General features: G+C 41.9%; 2 protein-coding genes across 2 annotated transcripts in view; both read left to right on the forward strand.

Annotated features, from left to right (window-relative positions):
- The first annotated feature begins 10,379 nt into the window (after positions 1 to 10,379).
- On the forward strand, positions 10,380 to 12,751 carry LOC128662500 (zinc finger protein 862-like). Its single transcript, XM_053716279.1, has 5 exons — positions 10,380 to 10,480; positions 10,600 to 10,666; positions 11,663 to 11,892; positions 11,954 to 12,186; positions 12,420 to 12,751. Exons 1-5 carry the CDS (start codon positions 10,380 to 10,382, stop codon positions 12,749 to 12,751), a joined length of 963 nt encoding a protein of 320 aa, XP_053572254.1.
- A 4,426-nt stretch (positions 12,752 to 17,177) lies between these two features.
- SBF1 (SET binding factor 1) overlaps positions 17,178 to 20,660 on the forward strand; it is a gene marked incomplete in the record, with an annotated part of 739,370 nt that continues 735,887 nt past the window's right edge. Inside the window, 1 exon segment of the mRNA XM_053716293.1 lies at positions 17,178 to 17,321. Within this exon segment, the coding sequence (XP_053572268.1) occupies positions 17,267 to 17,321 (55 nt within the window).

Raw genomic sequence — 20,660 nt, forward strand, 5'->3', positions numbered from 1 at the left:
GGTCAAGACCCAACTTTTATCTAATATTTTGAAAGAGTTCTCTATAATTTCTCCATCTATCTCTGGAAATATCTTACTCCATCTTCCCACAATATAACCTACTTGGTCATCTGAGGCTTTTTGATTGAGTAATGAATAAAACGGTCTAATTGAATAGAGCCCCATCTTATACATATTAATCCTGGCTTGTAACTCATTGAATACCCATTCTGACCCATACTTATGTTTTAATTCGGATATCCAATGTCTTATTTGTAAGTAGGCGTAAAAGTCTTTATTCACAAGGCCATATTGATTACTTAGTTCCTGAAATGGAATTGGGTTAAGGCCCTATCTACTATTTGTCTAACGTGGACAAGCCCCTTTATGGCCCAGTCCCTAAAGACTCTATTAGACAACCCTGGTGGGAAAGACGGATTACCAATAATTGGTAAAAAACCAGAAACGTAGGGAGACCGGTCTAATAACCCACAGAGATCTTGCCATGCTAAAATTACATTTCTAAATGTAATTAAAGAGAAAACTGTCGAGGGCAACATAGTAATTGGGGAATGCAAGATGGCGCCTAAGCTGAAAGGGGCTTTCACCGCAGTTTCCCATGCAGTCGCCGCCACTTGGTCTTGTTCTGTTAACCAGTCTACCGCAATTTTAACTCTGGATGCCAGACTATATAACTGTATATTCGGAAGTTTAAGGCCTGCTGCTTCACTAGTATTCATTAATCTAGTAACTGCAATACGAACCTTTGCTCCTCTCCAGATAAATTTGGCACAGACCTTATTATATTTTGTTATATCCGCCTTATGTATAGGAATTGGTATGTTTTGAATTAAATAAAACAGTTTTGGAAAGATAATGGTTTTTATTAGCGTCACTCTTGCTGTTAATGAGATAGGTAAATTTAACCAATCTTCTAATTTCTTTTTACAATCCAAAAAACTTTTAGCAAAATTCAGCTGATACCATTCCTCCGGATTAATACTAAGTTTAATTCCTAAATATGTTATTTGAGAGGTTTCTCTGAAAGGATATTTATTGTCTTGCTCCCTCTTATTGATCCATAACAGTTCGGATTTAGATACATTAATTTTGTAGCCCGAAATGGCACCAAAAGTTTCAAACATATCCAACACAAGGGGCAAGGATTTTTTAGTATTACTTAAACATAACAATATATCGTCAGCATACATTAATACTCTCAATTTCTGATCGCCTATCTGGATTCCGTCCAATTGTTGACGGAACCAGATCGCTAGTGGTTCTAACGACAAGTTAAAAAGTAATGGGGATAAAGGGCAACCTTGACGTGTGCCCCTATGTAATACTAATCGTTGTGACAATTCGCCATTAACAAGCAACGATGAATTAGGTGCTGAATAGATTATGCGTACGAATTCATACACTTGTCCAGTCAGACCAAATTGTTCTAGTGAAAAGAATAGATGTTTCCATGATATCCGGTCGAACGCCTTTTCGGCGTCTACCGTTAGTAGAGCTAGATCAATCATATCTTTATGCCCAATTGTTCTAAATTTGTTCCAGAAATAATCTAATAGGGTCATGATTTTTCTTATATTTTTAGCCGGATTTCTCCCAATCATAAACCCTGCCTGGTTCTCATGAATTAATAGCCCTAAATGCGGGCTCAATCTCTTCGCTAGAATCGTTGCAAGTAATTTATAATCTGTATTTAAGACAGAAATAGGCCTATACGCATCAAGAAATTCAGGGTCTTTGGTTTTTTTTGGGATTAAAGATACTGTCGCCGCGGCAAAATTTGTAGAACATTTATTATTCTTAAAAAAATAATAGTTGAATAACTCTGCCAGTGAGGGTACTATCTGCTGATGAAGGATCCTATAAAATTCTATAGGCAAACAGTCTGGCCCTGCTGCTTTATTAGTTTTAGCTGACTTAATGGCCAGACTGATCTCTTCTACCGTTATTAAACTGTTAATTTCTAATAATATTTCAGTTGGAATTTTAGGTATCTTAACTTTATCCCAGAAACTTTTCCTACTATCTATGTCATGATCTTCAGCACTATACAGCTTGGTGAAATAATCATAAAATACTTTAGTTATATCCTGGTTATTGGTAAATCTATCTTTATTAGATCTGATAGCCGTAATATTATTTCTGCGGGTATCCTTAGTTAGCCTTGCCACAAATTTTGCTGATCTCCCTGCAAAACCACTATAAATACTTTTCTGTCTTTGTGATTCCAACGCGGATTTTTGTTTAACATGAATATCATAGGCTGATTTAGCCTCCAAGTATTTCTGCCAATTACTATTTGATCGGGATTCTAAATATATTTTATATGCATTCTTAACCCAGTTAGATAATTGCAATTCCTGCTGATTAATCTTTCTTTTACGTTTACACATATAATTCTTGATTTCCCCTCGCAAAACAGCTTTAGCTGCTTCCCAAAAAAGTTCCGGTTTATCCTTAAAAGCACTATTCAGCCCATGATATTCCTGCCACTGTCTACAGAGCCAGTTTTGGAAATGAGTATCATTAGCCAAATATTTAGGAAAAAATATAGCATGGTTAGTAGACCTACTTAGTCCGGAAGAGTTTAATGTCAGAGCTATTACTGCGTGATCGGAGATTACTATATCCCCTATCTCTGATTTCCACTCCAAACCACTCAATGTTACAGGGACTAGAAAAAAATCTATCCGTGACAGAGACTGTTGGGCTTTTGATAAACATGTAAAAGCTCTCAAATCAGGATGCTGAAGGCGCCAGATGTCTATCAGGCCCAGTTGTCTACATATTTTCTTTAAAATATGCGTTTTCCTATCTCGTATATATCTGGGGGCATTACTGTCCCTGTCCAACATCTGGTCTGATATTAAATTGAAATCCCCCGCTATTATCAAATTTTGTCCCACAAATCTTTGCAGGTATTGTACCATTTTATTCCAAAATTCTTTATCGACTATGTTTGGTCCATATATGTTACACAATACATAATGGGTATTTTTATGTGTTATCTCAATAATTATAAATCGGCCTTCATGATCAATATGTGTAGAGTCTATTTTATATTCAAATGTCTTATTAAAGAGAATTGCAACACCTCTTTTACGGGCGGCATAATACGGTGCAGCTATTACTTCCCCAACCCATTTAGTGCGTAATTTCGGTATCTCCACCTCTTTCAGATGTAGCTCTTGAAGGAAAGCAATATCAGTTTTTTGCTTTGCTAAATGATTAATTATTGCTTTTCTCTTTATTGGGGAGGTTATTCCCCCAATATTCCACGATGTTATTTTAAGTGGTACCCGCATAACCATTTAAGAGAAACCCTGTTTATTTCTGGGGGGATCGGACAGGGATGGCGAGCAAACCAGAAAGCCTCTGAGGCAGGAGAGAGAGAGGAGAAGAAGAGAAAAAAAAAAAAAAAAAAGGGGGGACCACTAGAGAGATAGATTCTTTACCTATTCCATTAGATACATCTTGGAAATATAAAAAATATATATACACACACCAAAAGCAAAAAATACAATCTATAAATAAAAATATTGTACACATACCAATAAGATAAAAAAAACAACAATAAAAGAGAACAAAAACCACCAAAATACTGTTAATACTCAACTTAAGTTTCATAACCTTGTAATCTCCTTGTTACAGCCTTGTCAGACTCCCATTTCCTTACACAGAGATATTGCTTCTTTATTGTCATTTAGGGTATATGTATGACCATCTTTTGTCACTAAAAGTTTTGCTGGATATACCAGCCTGACATTACATTCAGCTTTTAAAAATCTATCAAAGAAGGGAGACATTTCCCTTCTTTTAACTGTAGTCTCAGCTGAATAGTCCTGAAAAATCAATAATTTATGAGACTGGATATTTAATACATTAAGTTTCCTATAATATTTCAAATACAGCATTTTATCCTGGTAATTCACAAACTTAAAAATGACTGGTCTAGGTTTGGGCAATGATTTATTCTCTCTGAGGCTTCCTATCCTGTGGGCTCTTTCAATCAAAAACGGGGTAGGTGGAGGTGGGACCAGGAGTGCCTGAGGCAGAGTGACAGAGGCAAAAAGTATTAAATCCTGAAACTCCACAGCTTCAGGGAGGCCAATCACCCGCAGATTATTCCGCCTTGATCTATCCTCCAGTTCCTCTAATCGGGCTTGTAGCTGGGTGATGGACTTACCCTGAACCGTGATGATTGACTCATGATTGTTTACTTTGTCTTCAACGTCAGACATCCTCGATTCCACCTCGTCTAATCTAAGTGTAAATTGTCTCACCTCCTCAGCTAAATTAGATATCTCTATTTTAATTTCTTTCTTAATTATTTCAAGGTGGGGTGTCATCATTTTAACTACTTCTGTTGCCAGCTCTGTCATATTATTAACCATTACGTTAGTCATTCCCCCTTCTTTAGGGGTGTCAAGCGACACATCAATGTTTTTGGTATTACCTTTCTTATCTTTTGTTTTAGGTGGCATTTTTGGTGAGATACCTTTCTGAGAGGATACAAATCTACCCATTCACCTTTGTGTATATATAGATACAGATGTGTGTTTTAAGCAATATAGTTCTATATACTTAAGCCCCGAAGGGGTACTTCTATTCCTTTCTACAATAGTGTAATCAAACTAATTATATTTAGCAAAAAGTGCAACAATCCAAAAAAAAAAAAAGCAAGAAAAACAGTGCTTGTCAAAAAATGAAAGGGTCTCACTTAGACCTTATACTTTAACTGTGTGACCAAAAAAAAAACAAACAAACAAAAAAAAAATGTCAGCCTAACTCGATCAAGATATCTATACCTTAAAGATAATACCAATACTAGTAGATTTAACTCCTAAACAGCTTATGAGATTATGCCTATATTTATGTTTATACCTTTATCTCTATTTGGAAATTAAGTAAATAAGAATCTTTACTTGCAGAGATAAAAATACTCCCCCATTTCCACACACAGTCTCAGTAAACACAGAAAAAAAGGAAAATGTCTTTTTGACGGCTCACCACCCTTGATACTGCAACCTGGAGGCTTCTACTTTCCCTCTCCTCCAAAAAAAAAAGAAAAAAAGAAAAAAGAGGAAAACTCCTTTTCACAGTGTTTCTTATAATCCAGCGGTATTTATAGTGTTCCTTATATTTGCCCTTCTGTCCTTATAGAGCACTATGTAGAAATATTTTGCTCCCGGGCTGGAACCTTAAGATCCTGCTGCTTTTGGTGTCACGTCTTACTCCCTCTTATCGCTCAACCTTTGCCTCTACCTCCTCCGGCAGGAATTGTTCGCCCTAGCAGCGGGCGATCTTTCCAGGTTGGATTTCCCCTCCTCCGCTCACTGGGGTCAGAGCTCACTATCAACGCTCCCGTTGCCGGTGAGCTGTCACATACCCTGACGGGTTAATATGAAGCCAATGACAGCGCCTCCCTTTCAGCGCTTACCCGTCCGTGGTAAGGGATGTTGCTCTCTCGGACAGCAGCCCACCGTTCACTCTACGTTTGTTAGTTCCCAACGGACACTTCAGGTGGGAGGAATACTGCTCAGGAGATCCGGCCCTGCCTCTGAGCGTACAGCACCGAACGCGCTCACTTGCGATGGGGGTGTGTCACCAGGTTTCTCCCGGATTGGGTCTCACTGTAGATGTTCACCGCACACCCCTCTTTCACCGGTACACCGTCTACTGGGAAAATCCTAATCACTGAGCTATAACGCGGGATATCCACTCACAATGCTTCTGTTCTCACAGCAGAGTATCAGCGTCTGGAGTAAGCAGGCGAGGATTGTTTCAGGTATTTAAGTCCGGTTCTCAACAGTGGCCCACCGCACACTCTGTGCTTGTTCCCAGCAGACACTTCAGGTGGGGGAGAAAATTGCTCAGGGGACCAAACACCACTTCCAGGCGTGTAACACAACTCGGATTCACTTGCAATGCAGGTGTGTTTCTAAATCTCTCCCGGATTGGCTCCCTCCACAGGTGTTCACTGCACACCTCACTTTTACCAGTAGATCGGCTAATGGAGAAGTTCCGTTCATGGAGCTATATCGTTAAGCATCTGCTTACAATGTCTCTGTTCCTGCACCAGGGTATACCTGTCAGCAGTATCCCCGCAGGGATTATTTCAGTTGTTTTTTTAAGTCCGATTTTCAGGGTTTTATTGTTTTTACAAGGCTTTTCCTGGCAGTGCGCTTTAGCGAAAAGAGCATTGCTAAGCCGAATAAGGGACTTCTCCTCCGTATTCCATGGAATCTTGTGCCGGTCTTAGTGTCTTACTGCTGAGACAAGGCACCCTACGGCAGGCTGGAGTATGTTATTCCTCCTGTGTTTGGAGAGACGTAGCGAGGCGGCAGCTACCTGTCTGCTACCTGTTCACTCCGCCCCCAGCCGGAAGTCGCTGCTACTTTATCCTTTCTAATACACTAATACTGGAATCTGTATGGTTGAAGCTTAGATAATGTCATCATATTCACAACATGCCTGTCTACTTTCCAAATCTTCGTTCTCTTGTTCTAGTTTGCAATATTCTTATTGTGTGCTGATTAAAAAGATAAATGTGTGCTTTGATGTTGTGTGATGTGTGTTATATATATATATATATGTATGTATTGTGATTCTCTCCCACATATGCTCATTTATATAAAGCAGTAGAGCATTGTTGTTCCTTCCAAAAAAAGCGACAACTAGAATATTTACTAATGATATCTTATAATTATACGGAATTCCTAATGTTATATTATGTTTAAATCCTGATGTTAAAGGGACACTAAAGCCATAATTAATTTTTCATGATTCAGAGAGAGAATCCAATTTTAAACAACCTACCTATGTACTTGTATGATGTAAGAAGATTTACACCTAGCACCTGTTAGTTACGGACCCTTAGGCTCTTGGATGGATGACACCTAGCTGTCAAACGGTAGTATTCTAATGTTGATAGTGTGGCCAAAAGCACCTGCCTAACAGCGGCTGGGTCTGAGTGAGTGAACTAGTGGACAACTTGCTTAGCTGGAATATTTGTTAAACAATTTCTTGTGATTCACAATATATGCAGTGACTTAGTAAAAACAGTAGTTTAATAACAATGGTTTAAAAACATAAATACATGGATCCATGCATTAGCAAATTTGCATAAAAATACAGTCATAAATATGAATATGAATTGTCTTGCTTGTAACAATGTTTCTAATCAGAGGTAAAAAACTCTCCAACATGTGATGAAGATATTGACAAGAGTACACGAGATGTAGCAATCACTTTGTTTATATTGAGTTATCAACAAAATACAGGTATAATCACAGGAGATGGTGAATGGTGATATATAAACTAGATAATGGGGAATAAATCTCAAATGTATCATTTCTAACTATATGTTCATGTTAGTATCGGTATTCACTTTGTAAAGGCCCTGTAACAAAGTGATTATTATATTAATTGTCTCCCAAATCTATGTAGTGCAACTATGTGCTTATGTTTAATATATAGTATTTGATATAAATTTCGGCCTGAGGTGATTAATAAATCACAATTTTACGTGCAGTGTATCATACAATACAATATGTGAGGCTGAAATGTGACAAATAATCAAAAGAACAATTCTGATAAAGAATAATTCTGATAAAATAAAATCATGAAATCCAATGTGAAAAAATATATAGAAGAAAAAATCCAATGTGAAAAAAGACGATGTGACAAATGATGTGAAAAAGGAAAGTGTCCAATACACAATACAAAAATAAGTATCCAAAGTTAGCGAACTCCAATTGGTCCAAACGATATTCGCTAAGGTTAAAAAGTGTCAGTTATATCAAAAGTATCTGATGTGTTGCAGTGAAATGTCAGGTGCTAATTGTGCCAAAAATAGAAAGTTTTTCCAAATGATATTAAAATAGTGTGCTCCAATAGGGGAGGACTGGATTATCCAAAGAGCTCCCTTAATAAATGTTTGTTTGTTTAGTCCTTCTGTAATGAAAGAAAAAATAATAGTGTAGACCGTTTTCAATAAAAGTAATAAAGAAAATGTGCTTACCAGTGGTCGACGCGTTTCGGCCTCTCAAAGGCCTTTATCAAGACTTCTTCACCGCAACACATCAGATACTTTTGATATAACTGACACTTTATTTTCACCTTAGCGAATATCGTTTGGACCAATTGGAGTTCGCTAACTTTGGATACTTATTTTTGTATTGTGTATTGGACACTTTCCTTTTTCACATCATTTGTCACATCGTCTTTTTTCACATTGGATTTTTTCTTCTATATATTTTTTCACATTGGATTTCATGATTTTATTTTATCAGAATTGTTCTTTTGATTATTTGTCACATTTCAGCCTCACATATTGTATTGTATGATACACTGCACGTAAAATCGTGATTTATTAATCACCTCAGGCCGAAGTTTATATCAAATACTATATATTAAACATAAGCACATAGTTGCACTAGATAGATTTGGGAGGCAATAAACACTTTGTTACAGGGCCTTTACAAAGTGAATACCGATACTAACATGAACATATAGTTAGAAATGATACATTTGAGATTTATTCCCCATTATCTAGTTTATATATCACCATTCACCATCTCCTGTGATTATACCTGTATTTTGTTGATAACTCAATATAAACAAAGTGATTGCTACATCTCGTGTACTCTTGTCAATATCTTCATCACATGTTGGAGAGTTTTTTACCTCTGATTTGAAACATTGTTACAAGTAAGACAACTCATATATATTTTTAACCTCTGATTTGAAACATTGTTACAAGCAAGACAATTCATATTTATGACTGTAATGGCAGCGTTATAGATGTTGCGCTAATTCATTCATTCTTGCGTAGGTCCCACAATGACAAATATTTATTTCCAGCTTAACAAGTTGTCCACTAGTTCACTCACTCAGACCCAGCCGCTGTTAGGCAGGCGCTTTTGGCCACACTATCAACATTAGAATACTTGTATGATGTAAATGTGTTCATTGTTTATATATCGTTTGTTGAATGAATAGCAATGCACATGGGTGAGGCAATCACAGAAGGCATCTATGTGCAGCCACCAATCAAGGTTTCGATTTCAGGTACTTTAAATGGATCTTAAAGGGACAGTCAAGGCCAAAGAAAACTTTTATTTTTCAAATAGGGCATGTAATTTTAAACAACTTTCCAATTTACTTTTATCAACAATTTTGCTTTGTTCTCTTGGTATTCTAGTTGAGAGCAAACCTAGAAAGGCTCATATGATAATTTCTAAGCCCTTGAAGGCCGCCTCTAATCACATGTTTTGTATTTGCTTTTCACAACAGGGGAGAGTAGTTCAGGTAAACCATATACAGCGCATATGAATAGACCGGTCCGGTCGCCAATGGCGAGTAAAAATTCCTGCAGGCAAGTAAAATTTACAGTTTACCAGCCCGGCTGGCGATCTCACCATTGGCAGCTTTGCACTATTTTTTGGGGGGCAAAATGTGTTCTTTTTTATTCATACTGCAGCCGCACTATTTCCCGCACTATTTTTGCAGCGCCTTAATACTACAACTAGACTAGCAATACTAGTGCAGCGCATTAATTCCATCTAGCTTGCGCAGCGCATTAATTCCATCTAGCTTGCTTGTCCGTTGTTAGTGATGTCACATCAGGGCGTACAGTATTTTTAGGGAGCATACGCACTTTTATTTGGGAGCATTGATACAAGCTTGTGTTCCGGATGATACATTGATGTCACAGCAAAGCTCCTCGTTAACGGCAGACACTTTATGTTTTGTGGGGAACCTTGTTAGCGATGTTGCAGCTGATGCACAATTTTGTATGGAATACAATAGCAGCGGAAATAATGAAAGAAAGTGCTGCTCAGGTTTGCATTACTGTATATTTTTCTGACATACCGACCATGCTTCTGGAAGTTACCTTAGCAATGTCACAGCATACGCACTATTTTTTTGGGAGCAGAATACCGGTAGCAGACACTGCAGCTCAGGTACTGATAAATCCTGTTCCATTTCAAAGTGATGGCTATATGATGTGGCGCTATCTTAATAATGTCAGTGAACCATCAAAGAAGAAGAAGGTAGATGATGCAGAAAAGAGAGAAAGGGCCAGACAATATGAAAAGGAAAAGAGAGAGAGACAATTCAAAGACAGCTGGATGATTAATGATAAGGGGGAAAAGAGAGAGTGGCTTGTGTACAACAGCTCAAAACAGATTATGCTATGTAGTGTATGCCAGGCATTTTCAAACAAACGGAATGCATTTGTGGAAGGTAGCAGCACAATGAAACTTGAAGGTATTCGATCACATGAGCTTTCATCAGGGCATCTGTGGAGTGTCCAGTGTGAGTCAAACCGAAAATTAAAGCAGACTGAAACACCTGCTTGACAAGCAATCGCTACCATGACAAAGGCACAGACAGAGAAACTAAAACTACTGTTTCGCAACGCTCATCTCCTTGCCATTAAATCGAGGCCTTTCTCTGACTTTCCAGATTTGTGCAAGTAAGTAAAGTGTATGTTTTTATTTGTTTGACTTTTCCCTATAACTGTGTGCTTGGTTTATATTACTTTTTTATATCCCAAATGCTAATTTTTATCTCTTGACTATTTTGTTTCTACAGACTTGACAAAATGAAGGGTCTGGATGTGGGAGATACCTATCTTAATGCCATATCAGCACGGTCATTTGTACACTTTATTGCACAGGAAGAAAGAAAACATACACAAACAAAATATGCAGCTGCCAAGTTACTTGCCGTTTTGTGTGATGGTTCAGTTGATAGTGCAGTGGTGGAGGAAGAAATTATTTATGCTAGATTTGCAATAGAAGGCAAGGTACACACAAGATTTGTGGCTTTGCAGTCAGTTGAAAAGGCTGATGCTGAAACCATTTCTCAGGCAGTAAATGCAGCAGTTACACAACACCTTGACCAGTCGTGGAAGGAGAAACTAGTTGCAATAGGCACTGATGGAGCAGCAGTGATGCTGGGGAGAAAAATGGAGGAGTTGTGCAGAAGCTAAAAGGACAGAGAAAGCGTTGTTGCAATTCATTGCATGAGTCACCGCTTGGAGCTCAGTGTCAGGGACACAGCAGCCAATAATGAGAGTCATCAGAAGTTAAAGGATCTACTTCTAGGGTTATATTTATTTTATCACAAGTCAGCACTCAACCGTGCAAATCTTAAGAACAGCTATGCTTCTTTGAAAATGAGGCCACTATTGCCTACACGAGCAAATGGGACACGATGGGTAGACACTTCTGGCGTGCACTTGACCATTTCCTCAAAGGTTACAAAGCAATTATACAACATCTTGATCAGGTATGCAGACCTCTGCCCTTTCCCTCTGCTATCTCTATCTCTCCAGCCTTCCCTTGCTTTCTCCCCATGTCTCTCAAGCCCCCTTTCTCTCCCTCCATTTCACCCTCCCCACTCCTGTTCCTCCCTATCTGTCCCTTTCCCCCTACCTCTTATTCCTTTTATCTCTCCTGTGCTGCTGTCATTCACTCTCTCTGCCTTTCTCTAGCTCTCCCTCCCTCTCTCTGTCTCTCAAAATTGAGAAACCAAATCCCAGAGAGAGAGAGAGAGAGAGAGAGAGAGAGAGAGAGAGAGAGAGAGAAAAAGAAAGAATAAAAAATGAGAGATAAGTAGGGCAATTATGTATTGTATACTACTTTATTTCTAGGTCCAATCTCCTGATGCAAAAGGTGTGAGAGGAGAACAGCAAGCAAAGGCCAGATGCTTTTACAGAGCTGCTACAAGTCTGTCAATGGTCCAGTATGCTTGTTTCATGTATGATGTGCTTTTACAGCTATGCAACTTGTCCAACACTCTTCAGAACCGAAATGCAAGTGTTGCAGATGTCCACAACAGTTTGGAAGTGACAAAAAAAATACTGATCGCTCTGAAAGAGAGGTATGTACTTTTTTGTTTTGTTCTATAAGAGGTTTTGTTCTTATGTTCATATATGTTCCAGGCCTGTACCTGGGTCACTTCTTCATTCTATTCAGTATGATGAAGAAGGCACAGCAAGGTTTGAAGGAGTTGAGTTGAAAGGAAAGAATGATGCCTTCAAGAGTTCAAAAAAGAAGTTTCTGGAAGCAATACAGTCCAGCTTTGAAGATCGCTTTGAAGACATTGAAGAAGGAGTTCTTCAGGCAACATCGGTGACATCCTTCAAAACATGGCCTGACAAAGAAAACTCAGAAGGTATTTCTACATTTAAAATGTAATTAGAGATGTTCTCTAATCATGTAAAATATTATTAGGACATATTAAACAAAAATATATGAATTACATATATTTTGTTTAATATGAAATATATGAATATTACATATATTTTGTTTAATATGTCCTAATTAGTATAGTTTATTTTAGTACTAGAGCAAAAAAAATATGCATCAAACATGTTTGCAAGGAATTTCTTGTTTTCTTTCTTCCAGACTTTGGCAATGAAGACATTGTAACTCTGACCAGTCAGTTTCAACCAGTACTAGAGGCACAGGGTGTTAGTTGTAGGGAAATAGTGAATGAATGGACAGTTCTTAAGACTAGTTTGTATAACAAGAATGACTGGGAGAAGAAGCTGAAAACGGTCACCTGGCCTGAACTCAACAGAGAATTCGGAGATAAATGTGGCCATCTTCTGAGTTTGATGGACTTGATCCTAACCTTGCCAGTCAGCACATCAGAATGTGAAAGAGGCTTTTCCAAAATGAAGATGATCAAAAGTGACTGGCGCTCCTCCCTCATAACTTCAACATTGTCAGATTAAATGATTGTAAACCTTCATTCTGTACCAGTAGATCAATTTGATCCAAGTGATGCAGTAAGGCATTGGGCAACAGCAGGACCAAAAAAGAGAAATGTCACATACAAAAGGTCTACAAATGAAACATCAAATTTAGTAATTGCTGAGGTTGCAGAGGTTCCAATCCCTTTTGATCATCTTGAAAATGATGAGGAGCAAGCAGAAGAGTTTGAGGTGTCAAGACTTAAAGGGACATTAAACACTAAATACACGCTAGATAGAATGATGCATTCAAAGAAAAGATTAGTCCATGACTAACATGTAGATGTATTTTCTAAAGTTTCATTAGTTGTTTAAAAAGTGACAAAATAAGTGTAAAGTTTTAGTGTCTATAAAACACTGGGAGCTGCCATGTTGTAACTTGTGTTATCTTCTCTGCTGTGGCCAATTAGGGTCAGTTATAAATAGGTCACTAGAGTGTGCAGCCAATGGTTGTGCTGGATTTAACAGTGTTCTGCACTTCCATTTCTAACAGGAACTGAAAAGCTCACAATTTCAGAATGGAATTACAGGCAAAGAGGACAAAATAAATAATGAAAGTATATTTCAGAGTTGTTTTATTATATACAATTTATCATTTTATATTACCATCTCAAAGTGTTTAATGTCCCTTTAATGAGGTTTATGATTGTGAGTTGAACTTCCCAGAGCACTCTGACTCAGATTGACATCTGTTAACAGTTTCAACAATGTTTCATGTGCAGCATAGATCAGTTACTTTCTGTATTGACTTCAATACAATGGCTGAGGCTCAGTTACTAATTTTATTTTCAAATTTGCTTAAAATATATCAATACTAGTTCACTAAAAGTCTAATTTTGCACTATTCCATAGTTCATTGATTGTATAATTGGACCAATGTCAGGAATGTATACAAAAATAAAGAATACAGGTTTGTGAGATTATAACAACAAGGTGTCTTTTGTCCTTTTTAATGTATAATGTACACATATGCAGAATGCGCACGGGCGAGTAAATTTTCCTGCGGGCTGGTAATTTTTTGCAGTTACTCGCCCGATAGGAGAGTTCAGTTTTTGGGTAATCATAGGCCCTGCATATAGATAGCATTGTGATCACGCCCGTGGGTTGTGGCAGACACTGCACTAATTGGCTAAAATGCGAGTCAATAGATAATAACTAAAAGTCATGTGATTAGGGGCGGTCAGGAGATGCTTAGATACAAGATAGTCACAGCAGTAAAAAGTGTATTAATATAACTGTGTTGGTTATGCAAAACTGGGGAATGGGTAATAAAGGGATTATCTATCTTTTTAAACAACAAAAATTCTGGTGTTGACTGTCCCTTTAACTGCAGATTTGTATATTTTCAGGAATTTTACATATGAACCACAAGGCGGCAGTGTTTCACAACAAAGTTTGAAATGTAGGACTTTTACACAATATAAATAAGATTGAAATGTTGCAGCGCTTAATAGCAATTGATTAAAGATGTTGGAATCACTGCACATAGATCTGCTTTAATATATACATGTAGTTAAGAGATAATTAACCTCTAAGAAACTATTGGCTAGATTACGAGTTTTTGTCTGTAAGGCTTGTGGTGCTAACGCTTAGTTTATGCTCACCGCTCACCTACAAACAACGCTGGTATTACAGGTTTTTACAAACCCGGCGTTAGCCGCAAAAAAGTGAGCAGAGAGCAAAATTTAGCTCCACATCTCACCTCAATACCAGTGTTGCTTACGGTAGCGGTGAGCTGTCTAAACATGCTCGTGCACGATTTCCCCATAGGAATCAATGGGGCAGATTCGGCTGAAAAAAAACCTAACACCTGTGTTCAGCTCCTAACGCAGCCCCATTGATTCCTATGGGGAAATATATTTTATGTCTACACCTAACACCCTAACATGAACCCCGAGTCTAAACACCCCTAATATTACACTTATTAACCCCTAATCTGCCGCCCCCGACATCATCGCCACCTGCATTATATTATTAACCCCTAATCTGCTGCTCTGGACACCGCCGCCAACTACATTATATTTATGAACCCCTAATCTGCTGCCCCCAACATCGCCGACACCTACATTATATTTATTAACCCCTAATCTGCCACCCCCAATGTCGCCGCCACCTAACTACACTTATTAACCCCTAATCTGCCGCCCCCAATGTCGCTGCCACTATAATAAATATATTAACCCCTAAATCTAAGTCTAACCCTAACCCCCCTAACTTAAATATAATTTAAATACATCTAAATAAAATAACTTTAATTAACTAAATAATTCCTATTTAAAACTGGGGATGTTTCTTAAAGGTATATACACATACTAAGTAAGTATGATTGTTACACTGGGTAGAATGGGGCTTAGGAGGTGTGTGTCTGGGTCAGGGAGGGGCTTAGGACGGTAGGGAGGGGTCTTAGGCAAGGTAGTCTGGGACCTGCCAACTGTCCCTATTTGAGAGGGACAGTCCCTGATTCTGAGCTTTGTCCCTCTGAGACAGCCAAATGTCCCTTTTTACAGAATTTCCTTTAGCCCCACCCAGAAACACCCACAATATTCCCACTAACCACCCATCATTCCTCCCCTCCCAATACGGCTCCACCCACAAAATGGTGACGGGCTTTTATCAAGTATCTAGATTGTAAATTCCCATGGGAACAGGGCCCTTAATTCCCTCTGTATTTGTAAAATGTTGCCTCTTATTGAATTGTTTCTCCATTGTACTTGTAATCCTTGTACCCATGGGCAGCGCTGCGGTAAGTCTGGGTTTAGGGAGGGGCTTAGGCTGATAAGTCTGGGGTTAGGGAGGGGCTTATGTTGGTACGTCTGGGGTCAGGGAGGGGCTAAGGCAGTGTGTATCGTACAGGGATGGGCTTAGGCCAGTCAGTCTGTGTCAGGGAATGGCTTCGGTTGTGTTTCTTTGCCAGGAAGGGGATTAGGCTGGTAACTCTGTGCGAGGGAGGGGTTAGGCCGGTAAATTTGGGGCAGGGGCTTAGGCCAGTAAGCCTGTAATGGGAGGAGCTTAAGCTGGTAAGTCTTTGATGGGGAGGAGCTTAGGACAGTAAGTCTGTGATGGGGAGGGACTTAAGCCAGTAAGAGTGTCATGGGGAGGGGCTAAGACCAGTAAGTATGTGATGGGGAGGAACTTAAGCCAGTAAGAGTGTTATGGGTAGGGGCTAAGGCCAGTATGGGATGGGGCTTAGTCCAGTAAGAGTGTGTTGGGGAGGGGCTTAGGCCAGTAAGAGTGTGATGGGGAGGCGCTTATGCCAGTAAAAGTGTGATGGGGAGGGGCTTAGCTTAGGCCAGTAAGATTGTGACAGGGAGGGGCTTAGGCCAGTAAGAGTGTGATGAAGAGGGGCTTAGGTTAGTAAGAGTGTGATGGGGAGGAGCTTAGGCCAGTAAGAGTGTGATGGGGAGGGGCTTAGCTTAGGCCAGTAAGAGTGTGATGGGGAGGGGTTTAGGCCAGTAAGAGTGTGATGGGGAGGGGCTTAGCTTAGGCCAGTAAGAGTGTGATGGGGAGGGGTTTAGGCCAGTAAGAGTGTGATGGGGAGGGGCTTAGCTTAGGCCAGTAAGAGTGTGATGGGGAGGGGCTTAGCTTAGGCCAGTAAGAGTGTGATGGGGAGGGGCTTAGCTTAGGCCAGTAAGAGTGTGATGGGGAGGGGTTTAGGCCAGTAAGAGTGTGATGGGGAGGGGCTTAGCTTAGGCCAGTAAGAGTGTGATGGGGAGGGGTTTAGGCCAGTAAGAGTGTGATGGGGAGGGGCTTAGCTTAGGCCAGTAAGAGTGTGATGGGGAGGGGTTTAGGCCAGTAAGAGTGTGATGGGGAGGGGCTTAGCTTAGGCCAGTAAGAGTGTGATGGGGAGGGGCTTAGCTTAGGCCAGTAAGAGTGTGATGGGGAGGGGTTTAGGCCAGTAAGAGTGTGATGGGGAGGGGCTTAGCTTAGGCCAGTAAGAGTGTGATGTGGCGGGACTTAGGCCAGTAAGAGTGTTATGGGGAGGGGCTTATGCCAGTAAGAGTGTGATGGGGCGGGGCTTAAGACGGTAAGTATGTGATATAAAGGGGCTTAGGCCAGTAAGAGTGTGGTGGGAGGGGCTTAAGACGGTAAATATGTGATCGGGAGGGGCTTAGGCCAGTAAGAGTGTGATGGAGAGGGGATTAAGACGATAAGTATGTGATGGGGAGGGAAATGGCAGGTGACAGTCACATAAACCACAAGTTGTATATCGCTGAAGCAGAGTGATACCATAGCACGACATGTCACCATGACAACAACGGCGCACAACGCCTATTTATGCACGCGTACGTAAACTGCGTAAGGTCACGCTCCCGGCGCGCATAGTTTCACAGGCTGCACAGCTTTCTGTGACGTCACGGTTTGGCTCCGCCCACACCCGGCATTGACAGCGCCCAGCCCCGCCCAATGGCGCGCATGCGCACTGACAGCCCGGCTGGCATCAACATGGCGTCGGCGGAAGGAGCCCAGGGGTGAAGTAGCTACCCCGATATACCGGTTATGGCGCGGCTGGCGGATTACTTCCTGCTCGTGGGCTACGATCTGACCAAGAGGGGTGAGTGAGGGGTATATACCGCAGGAGGCAGAGAGACAGTGAGGGGGAGAGAGAGACAGTGAGGGGGAGAGAGAGACAGCAGGAGACAGTGAGGGGGGGAGAGAGAGACAGTGAGGGGGAGAGAGAGAGACAGTGAGGGGGAGAGAGAGAGAGACAGTGAGGGGGAGAGAGAGAGAGACAGTGAGGGGGAGAGAGAGAGAGACAGTGAGGGGGAGAGAGAGAGAGACAGTGAGGGGGAGAGAGAGAGACAGTGAGGGGGAGAGAGAGAGACAGTGAGGGGGAGAGAGAGAGACAGTGAGGGGGAGAGAGAGAGACAGTGAGGGGGAGAGAGAGAGAGACAGTGAGGGGGAGAGAGAGAGAGACAGTGAGGGGGAGAGAGAGACAGTGAGGGGGAGAGAGAGACAGTGAGGGGGAGAGAGAGACAGCAGGAGACAGTGAGGGGGGGAGAGAGAGACAGTGAGGGGGAGAGAGAGAGACAGTGAGGGGGAGAGAGAGAGAGACAGTGAGGGGGAGAGAGAGAGAGACAGTGAGGGGGAGAGAGAGAGAGACAGTGAGGGGGAGAGAGAGACAGTGAGGGGGAGAGAGAGAGACAGTGAGGGGGAGAGAGAGAGACAGTGAGGGGGAGAGAGAGAGAGACAGTGAGGGGGAGAGAGAGAGAGACAGTGAGGGGGAGAGAGAGAGAGAGACAGTGAGGGGGAGAGAGAGAGACAGTGAGGGGGAGAGAGAGAGAGAGACAGTGAGGGGGAGAGAGAGAGACAGTGAGGGGGAGAGAGAGAGACAGGGAGGGGGAGAGAGAGAGACAGTGAGGGGGAGAGAGAGAGACAGTGAGGGGGAGAGAGAGAGACAGTGAGGGGGAGAGAGAGACAGTGAGGGGGAGAGAGAGAGAGACAGTGAGGGGGAGAGAGAGAGAGACAGTGAGGGGGAGAGAGAGAGAGACAGTGAGGGGGAGAGAGAGAGAGACAGTGATGGGGAGAGAGAGAGAGACAGTGATGGGGAGAGAGAGAGAGACAGTGAGGGGGAGAGAGAGAGAGACAGTGAGGGGGAGAGAGAGAGAGACAGTGAGGGGGAGAGAGAGAGAGTCAGTGAGGGGGAGAGAGAGAGACAGTGAGGGGGAGAGAGAGAGACAGTGAGGGGGAGAGAGAGAGAGACAGTGAGGGGGAGAGAGAGAGAGAGACAGTGAGGGGGAGAGAGAGACAGTGAGGGGGAGAGAGAGACAGTGAGGGGGAGAGAGAGACAGTGAGGGGGAGAGAGAGAGACAGTGAGGGGGAGAGAGAGAGAGACAGTGAGGGGGAGAGAGAGAGAGACAGTGAGGGGGAGAGAGAGAGAGACAGTGAGGGGGAGAGAGAGAGAGACAGTGAGGGGGAGAGAGAGAGAGACAGTGAGGGGGAGAGAGAGAGAGACAGTGAGGGGGAGAGAGAGAGAGACAGTGAGGGGGGAGAGAGAGACAGTGGGGAGAGAGAGACAGTGAGGGGAGAGAGAGAGAGACAGTGAGGGGGAGAGAGAGAGAGACAGTGAGGGGGGAGAGAGAGAGACAGTGAGGGGGGAGAGAGAGAGACAGTGAGGGGGAGAGAGAGAGAGACAGTGAGGCGGGAGAGAGAGAGAGACAGTGAGGGGGGAGAGAGAGAGACAGTGAGGGGGGAGAGAGAGACAGTGAGGGGGGAGAGAGAGACAGTGAGGGGGGAGAGAGAGACAGTGAGGGGGGAGAGAGAGAGACAGTGAGGGGAGAGAGAGAGACAGTGAGGGGGGAGAGAGAGACAGTGAGGGGGGAGAGAGAGACAGTGAGGGGGGAGAGAGACAGTGAGGGGGGAGAGAGACAGTGAGGGGGGAGAGAGACAGTGAGGGGGGAGAGAGACAGTGAGGGGGGAGAGAGACAGTGAGGGGGGAGAGAGACAGTGAGGGGGGAGAGAGACAGTGAGGGGGGAGAGAGACAGTGAGGGGGGAGAGAGACAGTGAGGGGGGAGAGAGACAGTGAGGGGGGAGAGAGAGAGACAGTGAGGGGGGAGAGAGAGACAGCAGGAGACGGCGAAGGGAAAGAGAGAGACAGCAGGAGACGGCGAAGGGAAAGAGAGAGACAGCAGGAGACGGCGAAGGGAAAGAGAGAGACAGCAGGAGACGGCGAAGGGAAAGAGAGAGACAGCAGGAGACGGCGAAGGGAAAGAGAGAGACAGCAGGAGACGGCGAAGGGAAAGAGAGAGACAGCAGGAGACGGCGAAGGGAAAGAGAGAGACAGCAGGAGACGGCGAAGGGAAAGAGAGAGACAGCAGGAGACGGCGAAGGGAAAGAGAGAGACAGCAGGAGACGGCGAAGGGAAAGAGAGAGACAGCAGGAGACGGCGAAGGGAAAGAGAGAGACAGCAGGAGACGGCGAAGGGAAAGAGAGAGACAGCAGGAGACGGCGAAGGGAAAGAGAGAGACAGCAGGAGACGGCGAAGGGAAAGAGAGAGACAGCAGGAGACGGCGAAGGGAAAGAGAGAGACAGCAGGAGACGGCGAGGGGAAAGAGAGAGACAGCAGGAGACGGTGAGGGGGGAGAGAGAGAATGTGGTGGGACAGTGAGGGTAAAGAGACTGAGTTAGAGAAAGCAGGAACCATTGAAAGATAGTAAGGGAAAAAAAAAACTCAAGATGAGACAGTGAGGGGTAGAGAAAACAGGAGGCAGTATTTTGGTACAGTATATATTACAGCGGTATGATGTGTATATAGGGTTATAGTGTTGTATATAATATGTTTGTATGATGTGTGTGTATATAGGGTTATAGTGTTGTATATAATATGTTTGTATGATGTGTATATAGGGTTATAGTGTTGTATATAATATGTTTGTATGATGTGTATATAGGGTTATAGTGTTGTATATAATATGTTTGTATGATGTGTGTGTATATAGGGTTATAGTGTTGTATATAATATGTTTGTATGATGTGTATATAGGGTTATAGTGTTGTATATAATATGTTTGTATGATGTGTATATAGGGTTATAGTGTTGTATATAATATGTTTGTATGATGTGTGTGTATATAGGGTTATAGTGTTGTATATAATATGTTTGTATGATGTGTATATAGGGTTATAGTGTTGTATATCATATGTTTGTATGATGTGTATATAGGGTTATAGTGTTGTATATAATATGTTTGTATGATGTGTGTGTATATAGGGTTATAGTGTTGTATATAATATGTTTGTATGATGTGTATATAGGGTTATAGTGTTGTATATAATATGTTTGTATGATGTGTATATAGGGTTATAGTGTTGTATATAATATGTTTGTATGATGTGTATATAGGGTTATAGTGTTGTATATAATATGTTTGTATGATGTGTATATAGGGTTAT

This window comes from Bombina bombina, chromosome 6 (assembly GCF_027579735.1).
Source record: "Bombina bombina isolate aBomBom1 chromosome 6, aBomBom1.pri, whole genome shotgun sequence".
NCBI classification, from domain to species: domain Eukaryota; kingdom Metazoa; phylum Chordata; class Amphibia; order Anura; family Bombinatoridae; genus Bombina; species Bombina bombina.